The sequence below is a fragment of the Brassica rapa genome, chromosome A08 (genome assembly GCF_000309985.2).
Source record: "Brassica rapa cultivar Chiifu-401-42 chromosome A08, CAAS_Brap_v3.01, whole genome shotgun sequence".
Lineage (NCBI taxonomy): Eukaryota > Viridiplantae > Streptophyta > Magnoliopsida > Brassicales > Brassicaceae > Brassica > Brassica rapa.
In genome coordinates, this window is record NC_024802.2 from 14,459,128 (window position 1) to 14,469,422 (window position 10,295).

A 10,295-nucleotide genomic window follows, 5' to 3' on the forward strand; every position below is an offset into this window, starting at 1 on the left:
ATGTTAATATGTTAGGAGTCAGAGACGGAAATCTATAAACAATCAAGAAGTTATATGTTAATTAGAGAACATATTGTATATTTAAATAGTTAGGAGTCAAAAACGAAAATATATAAAAAGTAAAGGACTGAACGTGCAAAAAAACAAAAATTGGCCATTGATGCTCTCAAGCTGCTCGCGACGGCGAGAAGCAAGGTCACGACGCCGGAAAGCAGAGTCGGAGTCTGACTATGTTCCCCATGACGTCGATGGTTTACTCTTCAGCCAAATCTGCCGCATCATCTCCACTACCTTATCGGACGACTTTCCGGCCAAATCGTTTGCCTCAAGCTCCTCGTCTGATTAAATTATAGCCACTGTGACGAGCTTCACCTGTCCTGGTAAGACTCTCTCCATCGTGGCGAGCTTCACCTGACTCGTGTCGGATCGACTCTCTCCAACTCGACTCGCTGAACCACTTCCATGCTTGTTTCTCCTTTTTCTTCTCCTTAACACATGTATTCACTTAAACTAAAATTTAATTTTGGAAACAATTATTTTTGAAAAGTTAAATTCTTAAAAAGAAAAAAGAGATTGCAGTAGGCCTAGATTGCAGGAAGAAGAAGATAAGAGAGAGATTTGATCCCAAAAAAAAAGAAGATAAGAGAGAGAAGACTACGAGTCCCATTAGTTGGCAAAAAGCTAACCGAATATATGATAGTTTTGGTTTTAGTTAGGAGAAACTACCTCAGTAGTTGAAAGTGTCCTAGAGTGAAATATAAAAGAGTAAAAGTGATCCAAAGTGTAAATCTTTCATATAAAATTATGTTGTTTTTTTTTTTGGAGAGGGTGTGATTAGAATGGTTTTGTTTTATATCACAAGATAAGGATAAATACAATATTTATTATATGAATTTCTCACTGATATCAATAAATTAGTTGTTATCCCATGCATTACACAAGCCACCCTCCATAGTTTAAATCAACTAAATCACATTGAGTTTGTGTTTATTAATTTGTGAAGAAAACAATCTCAAAGATGAGTCATTAGCATTTGACTCTTCTAAACCATTAATTAATTAAAAAGAAAAAGAGTTTATTATTTCAATTGTGTTGGCAAACAGTCAATGTTGTTGGGCCACAAGTGGGTGGACCCAGAAAGCTTTGAGATGACTATATTGTCTTCCCATTAAAAAAAGAAATAAATCATTTCATAAAGTATGGTCGATTATTAGTGCAGGCTACCCATCTTCAATAAACTACTTTTTTAAATTGAAAGTGTGAAGAAGCGGAAAAGATTCATTCTTCTTTCTTGCGGAAGAAAAAGGAAGAAGAGAAGAGAAGAGTAGGAGAATCTGTTCTGGGTTTTCTCCTCTTCGCCTAGCTCGAAGACCCTTTCGTTGAATCTTCTTAATTGAGGGTTTCGAAGGATGATGGTAGCTAAAAGCTTCGATCTTTGGCAAAAGGATGTCTTTTTCTCCGCCGCCGAGGAGGTTCAACAATCTGCCGATACGTATGTCCTTTTCATTTATTGATGCTTTGTGAGGTTGAAAGATGATTCCTTTTAGACTAGTACTTCCCTTTTAGGATTGGTTTGTTCTAGCATCATCTATGTGTATTTGAGCTGTGTTTGTGTTTTCTTAGCCATGTAGTGTTTCTGTGTTAATTCCTTGTGTTTGCAGGATGGAATCTGCATATAGGCTTTGGGTTAAAGAGAAGAGAGAAAGTGGTCGAGTCTCTGTAGAATCAGACCACCTCTGCAATGAACTTCAAGCAGCTTTGAGCACAGCTAAATGGCAGGTTTGGTAAAACAGCTTCACACACAATTTAAAATAAAAAGAACATAAACTTTTGAATAATTCCCATGAGTGGTGTTGTGATTTTTGCAATCAGCTGGAAGAGTTTGAGAGGGCAGTGAGGTTGAGCCATGGGCGTTGTCGAGACGACACCACGTTGACTAGGCACAAACAGTTTGTCTCCGCTATCGAAAACCAGATTCATCGAGTGCAGTCTGCTTTGAGTGAGAACGGGGAACAGCCTTTGCGTTGGGTGGATCTTAACAAAGAGGAGCGTGATGACCTTGCCATGTTTCTGTCTGGATCTTCTCAGACGTCTGAGAGTTTCAGCAGTGAAAGCATCAACTTGAGTAGATGTTACGGTGAGAGGACTCCCGACTGTGTGATAGACATTGACGACGAGAGAGGTAGCCCTGAAAGTGCTGGTAATAGAAACGGTGCAAGAAGAACATGGAGTTCACCTGATATTAGCGCGTTGAGGATTAATGTTCCTCTTGAAGAAGAGGAGAATAAGAGATATGTGTCAGACATCGAAGCTACTCCTAAAGAAAAAGGATATAAGCCTCTGTTTTGGATGCAGAGATGTCGTGATTATAACCTGGTAAGGCTCTTCTGCAGTTGAAAGATCATCTCAATACGATGAGATTCGGATTATAAGTCTCTTAGGTGTTTACTATTTTTGCAGCTCTTTGACAGAGTCAGATACTATCAAAGGCGGTTTGGGGTTCCATTTAGTAGACCGGTTCGCATTCCATTTAACCGACCGGTTCAGCTCATTCTTTCCTTGGCGTTACTATTGTTTCTTCTATGTGAGTTCATCTTCTCTCTAAGGGTTCTCAAATTGTTTCATCATGGTCTCTTTAATTTTCTGTCTTTGTTTCTTCCCTTGCAGTACTCTTTCGAGTTTATTAATCTTGAGAACTGAAACTCTCAAGAACACTTGACAGGTGAATAATATTTTGAAAATCTAAATCATATTTTCTACAATAGACTTCAAGCGTGGTGTATTTTTTTTTTTTTACAGATTATTGCGTGTTGGTCACACAAATTAGATGCTACATGATTCAACGTCCCTCAAGAAGGGCGAGAGATTAAAAAAAAAGAAGGCTTTGTCAAGAACCAAAGGAGAACAAGCTTGGTTATTTTTATTTATCTCGTAACCTCAGGGAACATATGATAGGAACCTGTAAAAGACAGTTGTAGATCTTATTTGTAAAACTTGAAGCTACGTTTCTAAAGAAAACCAATGTGTGTTGTGTTCAGCGATACATCTCCAGTGTTTGTTTGCCTCCTTCAGATTATTTGGTTTGGAACAAACAATATCTGCCCCTGTCCCCTTACTGCACAAGTGTCTTGTAGACGATCATTTACTTCCATTCTTAGAACAATGTGATATCGCACACCGGATAATTCCCCTTCTTACTAAGACCCAAAGGCGTAATCGAAAATAAGCGTAGATCGAGAGTTTCCTGAATAGGTTATAAAGTTTTATTGCCAACAGTTTTACATACATGACATAAGACCATGATTAACCCGAGATTCTTAGAGTGAAATTCTTATCGGAAATTAAAATACTGTTTTTTTTTACTTTTAATTAGATTAGCTAAAAACTGGTTCTTAAAATCCTTATTTAAGAATTGGTTCTTAGTTTTTTTAATTAAAAGTTAAGAAACAATTTCTTAACTTCTGCTAAAAAATTTATCCTAAGAACTCCGGGTCAATCATGCTCTAACGTACTAATCTATCCATATCAGTCATCAGATGTGGAAGCCTCCTTAGTTAAAAACATATCTATTAGCAATGATTGTTATTAATGGGCCGTAATAATCAAGTAATGGGCCTTTGGAGAAATATCACGAGGCGCACACTGTTGTTGCTGTTTTAGCAAAGAATCTTAAATCCCCAAAACCAAAAACCCTAAGCAGAGATCGAAGCAGAAGGAAGGCGATCCCAATCTTCGATTCATCTCTTCGCTCCCCCCAAAACCAATGGCTGTAAGTTTCCATACTCTTTAATTCGAGCTTCGATTCCTAAATTGATTTCTTCGTAGGTTAGAATCGTACTTGTTAAAGTTTTGTAAAAGCTCCGAACTTTTGGTGTTTCTGAGCTCCTCCGCCTCGAGACTTCTCTGCCCTTTCTTATCATGAAACTTTGGTTTGTAGTTGACCTGTTGAAGTGTGTTATTGACATGTTTGGTGAAAATTTATGCAGACCATACCAGTTAACCCTAAGCCCTTCTTGAACAATCTGACCGGGAAGACGGTTATCGTTAAGCTCAAATGGGGAATGGAATACAAAGGTATCATCTTCTTTCTTTTTCTTATCCATTATGAGTTGATATGATAACCAATGTTCTTTACATGAATCTCATCTCTTAATCACAGGTTTCCTCGCCTCTGTTGACTCCTACATGAACTTGCAGGTACTCTCTTTGTTCCCTTCTAAAATTCTGCTTACAAGTTATAGAAAAAATTGCTGTAAACGTACAAGTGATAAAGATCGATGATTTTTCATTTTATATCACTGAGATTTGGTTACTGTTTTGCAGCTGGGGAACACCGAGGAGTATATTGATGGACAGTTGACAGGAAACCTTGGAGAGATCTTGATCAGGTAATAATAATATAAACCTCATTTGTCTCTTCACTGCATTTTCGTTACTGCCTTCCTATGTAAGTGTATGTTGTAAGTGTCATTAGCTCATGGAAACTATATTAAGAGTTGAACTTGGTCGTTAACTAAACGCACATTCATCGTATTAATATATGTTACTTATGTTTATTCATTGCATTGGAACTTTTGGATCTCTTCTTGGTTTGATTTACTGGCTTTGTTGTTCACACAGATGCAACAACGTTTTGTACGTCCGAGGTGTGCCTGAAGATGAAGAACTCGGGGACGCTGAACAAGACTAGTTTGTACCAAGGAAAGTAGAAATCGCCAGTCTGTTTTAAGTCTTGTTGTATTCTGTGAGCATCTTTAACCCAATTTGCAGTTCTTGAATCTTTGTGAGATGGTTGATACCTTTAAACTAAAACGTTGCAAGCTGTTTTTCTCTTTATGAGAAACCGAACTTCTTGGCGTTTTTCTGTTATTGGAAAGGAATGCTTGTCGGATTTTTATCTTTATCAGACCTCAATCCACGGCCCTCTATGTGGCGCTATATGAGTGTAATCAACTGGCCACTTTCATAGAAACTCGATGACCCAATTGTAGCAGACGTATTATAATAAATCCACGTGCTATTTCAGTCATATTATGAAAAAAGTTCACCAAGAATTTTCAGTCATATTCCTTAAATTTTGTAAAACACATATTGAACGAAATAGATCCCATTTACTTTAATTTTTTTTTTTCAAATTTCAAAATCAATACTTTTAGTGACGTTGACAAACATGTGAAATACTTTATACAATCATACAATCATGTGGCATCGTTTAAACATGTATCACCTACCATGTCCACTTGATTCTTCGTTCATGTGACATCATATGTATCGCGTAAAATTCTACAATTTTTTAATTTCCCTTTGGTCAACTGGTAATAAATTTAGTACTACTATTCTTAGAATTTTTATATGTTACAGAAATAAAGTCGTGCTTCTTTCTCAAAAGCAGTACAGATAGAAAGAAACATATACTATCGTTTATGGAATAGTAATCCCTTATTTGACTGTAGTTAACGAATACTAATTTTTGGTAGAAATGATTAAAAAAAGACTAATTGATGAGAAAACACACAAGAAGCAAGTAGAAGTTGAAAGAGGAAAGAAACATGTTATTGTTGGAAAGCTTTTACTCCACCTACTTAACGTATCAATATAACTCATGTGCTCTCACCTCACCTACCACACCATACCATTCGGTCCATTCATCTCATATCTCTTTTCTCAACCACCAAAAAGTACTTCCGAACCAACTAGAGGGTTTCAGCAAAATGCTCCATCACATCATTTATCAAACATTCAAAAGTGATTTAATCCACAAGAACATAGAGATAATATTTTTCCTAAAATGTTTCTTGCCACATAAAATATTCATATCATAGGTACATACTTAACTGTTCCACAAATACACCATCTCACACCTAATGCAAATTTTATTTGTATATAACAAGAGTTTAAAAAAAAAAAGAATTTGTCAAAATATATGAAAAGAAAAATAGAAACTCATTTCGTCTGCGATCACAAACTTAATGATCATCTTGATATGGCATCTCTGTGCCGTATACATATACAATATAATACACAATGAGTGTGTGCTTGGTTACCATACATCTCTGAGATATCTTCCACTCATTTGCAAGTTCTTCACAAAACTCTCTGCTTTTGTTGAATCCATTGATCCCTGTAAACAAAGAAAATACATAATAAGTAAACATATGTGAGAATCTAACAGTTGAGAATGATCTCTTATACAAACCTGTTCTTGTGCTATTGTGTGGAGAGACCTGTGAACGTCTCTTGCCATGCCTTTGGCGTCACCACAAACATATACATAACCTCCTTGAGAGATCATGCTCCATATATCACAAGCCTTGTCCATCATCTTGTGCTGTACATATTCTTTGGTAGGTCCTTCACGAGAGAAGGCCACGCTTAGCTCCGAGAGTGCACCACTCTCAAGAAACCGCTGAAGCTCTTCCTCGTAGATGAAATCCTACATATACATATATGAGATACTAGATTATGATTGGTTTGATTTTTTGTGAAAATTGCTTTAGTTACCATTCTGCGGTTTCTACATCCAAAGAACAAAACTGATGGTCCAAGTTCAACACCAGACTCCACCAACGCAAGCCTTTCTTGAAGGAAACCTCTGAATGGAGCCAATCCAGTCCCTGGACCAATCATGATGATCGGTACCTTGGAATCCGTAGGAAGCTTGGAGTTTGATTGCCTCACAAATATAGGCGCTGAGGAACAGTTTTCACTCTTCTCATAAGGCACAGCACTCTATCATTACAATACAAGAGTTCACATGTTTCAATAAAATATTCCACAAACAGCAAAAAGAGCACACTTGTTTTTTTTTTACCTTCATCCAAGTGGAGCACACTCCCTTGTGAATCCTCCCTGTTGGCATCTTCTCATAGACAAGTGCACATGTGACGTGGATTCTTGTTTCACCAATCCTATGCAAAGTAAACAAGAAACGGTTCAATACACTAGAAACTACTCTAGGAGAGAATGAGAAGAAGTACTCTACTCACTTGGGAGATGATGATATTGAATAGAACCTAGGCTGCAACCTCGGAGCGACTGCAGCAAAGAAGACACCTAGTGGCGGCTTGGCTGAAGGAAACTCAGCCATCACCTCCAGGAGACTTCTTTGACTCTCTACTATCCACTTTGAATATTCATCCTTTCCAGCAGGGGAAGCAAGGTGTTTTAATCGCTCTGCTTCTGTAGGATCAGATGCATGTGCTGCCAAAGCAACCAAAGCTGACTGCAAAGAAAGCAATTGAGTTTTGAATACAAAGGAACCTGATGATCATAAACCAACCACAACCAACCAACCTTCTTAGGAGAACTCAAAAGACATGCATATCGTGTAAGCGCTGTTCTCAAGTTGCAAGGAGGGAATGGAGGAGGAAGAGAGCTGCTGATTGGCGTGCCGTCTTCTTTATCAGAGTGAAGGGAGAAATAAGTATCAGGTGACATGTCCAGCAACCTAAGCGCTTCCTCTACGGTTTCGTTTAAATTGTCACAAAGCACACCAACATGATCTCCAGTTTCATACCTGACAAACAAAAAAATATATTCAAGACTATGCCCTGTGATACTGTAACAAGTAAAAAACTCACGTCAGTCCACTTCCGGCAATGTCAAACTCCAAATGTGTGCATGAACGGTCAGACTCTGGTGTGTGAAGCTCCCTTCTCACAGCTACATTTGCTCTTTAAACACACAGAAAACAAAGCACCGATTAGATCAAGTGGTAAAACAAATATTATAAGAGAAAGAAAGAAGAATCTTGGGCACCTGTAAGGATGTTGAGCATCAAACACGACGTGACCATTCCCGTTGGCAAAGTGTTTCTCACTCAAGGCATCTTCGGAGCTGTGAATATAAACTCTGTACTCTAACACAGCTGCAGTGTATGGTGTAACAGCTGTATCACCTTCTTCCCTCAGTAATGTATCCAGTTCAGGCCACAATGCTTCTCTCCTGCAAGAGACAGCAAACTGAGTTCAGAAAGAGCGAAAAAACATATGTCCAAACAGTAATAGAAGAGAAGAAAAAGTGAATACCATGCGGTAAAGTCATCTTCAATACACTGATCATCATCTCCAAGACCAACATGTACAAGACGCTGTGCACCTGAGAAAACCACTCATCAACTTAGAAAAACAATCAAGATTAGAGCAGAGAGAGCAAGACAAGAAACGAACCTTGTTCAACAAGGATGTCATCTACAACTTTGGCAACCTGCAACACAGATTTACAACAACAACAAAAAATATTAGCTCGGTCAAAAAGTAATGAAAGGAAAAAAATAAAATAAAGATTTTTAAATTATTTAAAACCTTATTAAAATGTTCGTATTGTCTGTTTCCTAAACCAAACACACCGTACTTCAAGTTCTTAAGCCATTCTCCTCTGTCACTCCCCTGTAACCACACATGTGATGAATGAGACGACATTAGAAACAAGAGAATGAGAATGAAAGACTAACCTCGGTGAACCATTTGTAGAATCTCGCTGCATTATCTGTAGGCTCACCATCTCCGTATCTACACACCAAGATTTTTAAATCAAGATCAGCCACAAGAGAATGAGAGAAGTTTCGATCAAGAACTAATAAAACTAACGTGGCTAAGAAGAAGAAAGCCACGTCCTCCTTCTTTAACTTCTCCTCGTACTCATCATCATCAGCCGCGTAATCATCCTGTTATAACAAATCAGTTACCAGATTAAAAAAAAACTACAAAAAAAAGCACCAAGCTCCCTCCTTAAGATATAGTTATAGAATTTTTATAAATTAAAAAAATAAAATTAAAGTACCAAAAATAATCATACTTTAATATATAATTTACACACAATAAATTATTATATATAGTAAGTGATTTAAGTAATAAAAAAAAATTTAGTAAATGGGTTATAAAATTACATTTAAAATATTGTAAAACAAATAAAAATTTCAAAACTATTATATTTATGGAAGGGAGGGAGATAGTATTATACCAAATCAACAATCTTAAATTTAGTCTTCTCGTATCTTGCTCTAGCTTCTTCTCCTAAAGCCTGTAAACATTCAAAAGTGATTTAACTTTAACTGCATCATCATCTTCATCTTTTGAATCACTGCAAGTAATGCTCAGACCTTAGCAAAACCTTCGGCAGTTCCTGTCTGTGTTCCGAAAAAGATGGTCACTTTCTTCCGACCATCGTCAACCTCATCCTCCCGAGGCGGTTTGATCACTAACGGCTTAAGCGGCTCGGCGGGTTTGGAGTTCCTGGCGCTGGATCTTCGCCAGACGAGCAGGACGATGCAGCCAATGAGAACTGCTATTGAAATGGTTATAATCATGGCGAAGTTACGATTCTCGATGAGCATAGAGGTTAGTTCCGCGGCGACTGACTCGTAAGCTGAGGCATTGGCCGGGTCGGAGACGTCCACTGGTTCTCCTTTGAAGATGGCGGACATGAGATCGAAGGGAGAAGAAGAAGAAGAAGACATGGCGTATTGGTGTGCCTAGACGAGGAAGAAGATCCCTGTCTGTAAATTGGTTAGGTGTGTTGTAGGTAAGAGAGAGACTCGTTTGAGAGAGGAAAATAATATGAACACGAAGATGAAATATATACAATTTATTTGAATAATCAAATTTAGTTTTTTCGTGATGGGAAGGTGAAATTATTATTACAAAGCGCTCACCAAACCAGACCGGTCAAACCGATATACCGCGTTTGATTTTTTAACCGTGGTTAAATTATGTTTTATGTTTCATATAGCTCATATTGAGCCAATATCTATCGACCATATATGGCCTTGGTCTTGAGTCGGTCAAGCTCTTGGTTGGTCAAATTAATATGACATGAACTTTGACTCTCTTTTCTTTTAGCAAACAGTTTATGGTATATTCTATGTAATAGGACATCAAGTATACCAGATACTGTACAGTAATATTATATCATTCAAAAGACAGGATGATATTAACTACAGATTTGAAATGAAGTATGGTATTGGTAAGAAGGCTTATAGCGCAGACTAGACATTTAGTGAGATGGTCAATAACTCGCATGTCAAAGTTGTTCAATTGTCACTCCAACTATTTGGTCTAGCTATTTTATGTTTAGAAGATCTTTGAAACCGTGAGATGATCAAAATATAAGGTTAGTAAATAACCTTGTGACGTTTTTCTTGATAATGGAATACGAGTTTATACTGAAATGTAAAATAATGAGTTGGAACATGCAGCTGCTAAGACAGTAAGACGCTAATTTGAATTATGTTACTATAGAGTGAGACTAGGCATAATAAATCATTACTCGATTATCAATTTATCATAGCTTAGTTC

At 37.4% G+C, this 10,295-nt stretch overlaps 3 protein-coding genes across 4 annotated transcripts; 2 read left to right on the top strand and 1 right to left on the bottom strand.

Moving 5' to 3' along the window:
- The first annotated feature begins 1,186 nt into the window (after window positions 1-1,186).
- LOC103834682 lies at window positions 1,187-3,071 on the top strand. 2 transcript variants are annotated; one of them, XM_009110747.3, is made up of 6 exons: window positions 1,187-1,492; window positions 1,662-1,779; window positions 1,873-2,376; window positions 2,461-2,584; window positions 2,668-2,722; window positions 2,800-3,071. In XM_009110747.3, the coding sequence occupies exons 1-5, from the start codon at window positions 1,410-1,412 to the stop codon at window positions 2,685-2,687; spliced, it is 849 nt and encodes a 282-aa protein (XP_009108995.1). In that variant the 5' UTR covers window positions 1,187-1,409; the 3' UTR covers window positions 2,688-2,722; window positions 2,800-3,071. The 2 variants fall into 2 exon arrangements, with proteins under 2 accessions (XP_009108995.1, XP_033132495.1); XM_033276604.1 differs by having other exon boundaries at window positions 2,668-2,695; window positions 2,785-3,071.
- A 537-nt stretch (window positions 3,072-3,608) lies between these two features.
- LOC103834683 (probable small nuclear ribonucleoprotein F) lies at window positions 3,609-4,899 on the top strand. Its single transcript, XM_009110748.3, has 5 exons — window positions 3,609-3,769; window positions 3,987-4,074; window positions 4,160-4,197; window positions 4,324-4,388; window positions 4,621-4,899. Exons 1-5 carry the CDS (start codon window positions 3,764-3,766, stop codon window positions 4,688-4,690), a joined length of 267 nt encoding a protein of 88 aa, XP_009108996.1. The 5' UTR covers window positions 3,609-3,763; the 3' UTR covers window positions 4,691-4,899.
- An 873-nt stretch (window positions 4,900-5,772) lies between these two features.
- On the bottom strand, window positions 5,773-9,553 carry LOC103834684 (NADPH--cytochrome P450 reductase 2). The gene is made up of 15 exons (XM_009110749.3): window positions 9,101-9,553; window positions 8,962-9,021; window positions 8,589-8,665; window positions 8,453-8,510; window positions 8,304-8,387; window positions 8,169-8,205; window positions 8,028-8,097; window positions 7,759-7,944; window positions 7,581-7,673; window positions 7,294-7,516; window positions 6,987-7,222; window positions 6,812-6,908; window positions 6,502-6,729; window positions 6,197-6,433; window positions 5,773-6,121 (listed from the first exon to the last, which is right to left on the bottom strand). Exons 1-15 carry the CDS (start codon window positions 9,455-9,457, stop codon window positions 6,041-6,043), a joined length of 2,124 nt encoding a protein of 707 aa, XP_009108997.1. The 5' UTR covers window positions 9,458-9,553; the 3' UTR covers window positions 5,773-6,040.
- Between the last annotated feature and the right edge of the window lie 742 nt (window positions 9,554-10,295).

Excerpts from the sequence above, each read along its gene's own strand:
- LOC103834682 (XM_009110747.3), top strand. The coding sequence starts at position 1,410 with ATGATGGTAGCTAAAAGCTTCGATCTTTGGCAAAAGGATGTCTTTTTC. Across the intron at positions 2,377-2,460 it reads GATGTCGTGATTATAACCTG|CTCTTTGACAGAGTCAGATA; the intron begins GTAAGGCTCTTC and ends CTATTTTTGCAG. Across the intron at positions 2,585-2,667 it reads GTTACTATTGTTTCTTCTAT|TACTCTTTCGAGTTTATTAA; the intron begins GTGAGTTCATCT and ends CTTCCCTTGCAG.
- LOC103834683 (XM_009110748.3), top strand. Across the intron at positions 4,075-4,159 it reads ATGGGGAATGGAATACAAAG|GTTTCCTCGCCTCTGTTGAC; the intron begins GTATCATCTTCT and ends TCTTAATCACAG. Across the intron at positions 4,389-4,620 it reads CTTGGAGAGATCTTGATCAG|ATGCAACAACGTTTTGTACG; the intron begins GTAATAATAATA and ends TTGTTCACACAG.
- LOC103834684 (XM_009110749.3), bottom strand. The coding sequence starts at position 9,457 with ATGTCTTCTTCTTCTTCTTCTCCCTTCGATCTCATGTCCGCCATCTTC. Across the intron at positions 7,945-8,027 it reads GAAGATGACTTTACCGCATG|GAGAGAAGCATTGTGGCCTG; the intron begins GTATTCACTTTT and ends TGTCTCTTGCAG. Across the intron at positions 7,223-7,293 it reads TTTTGAGTTCTCCTAAGAAG|TCAGCTTTGGTTGCTTTGGC; the intron begins GTTGGTTGGTTG and ends CTTTCTTTGCAG.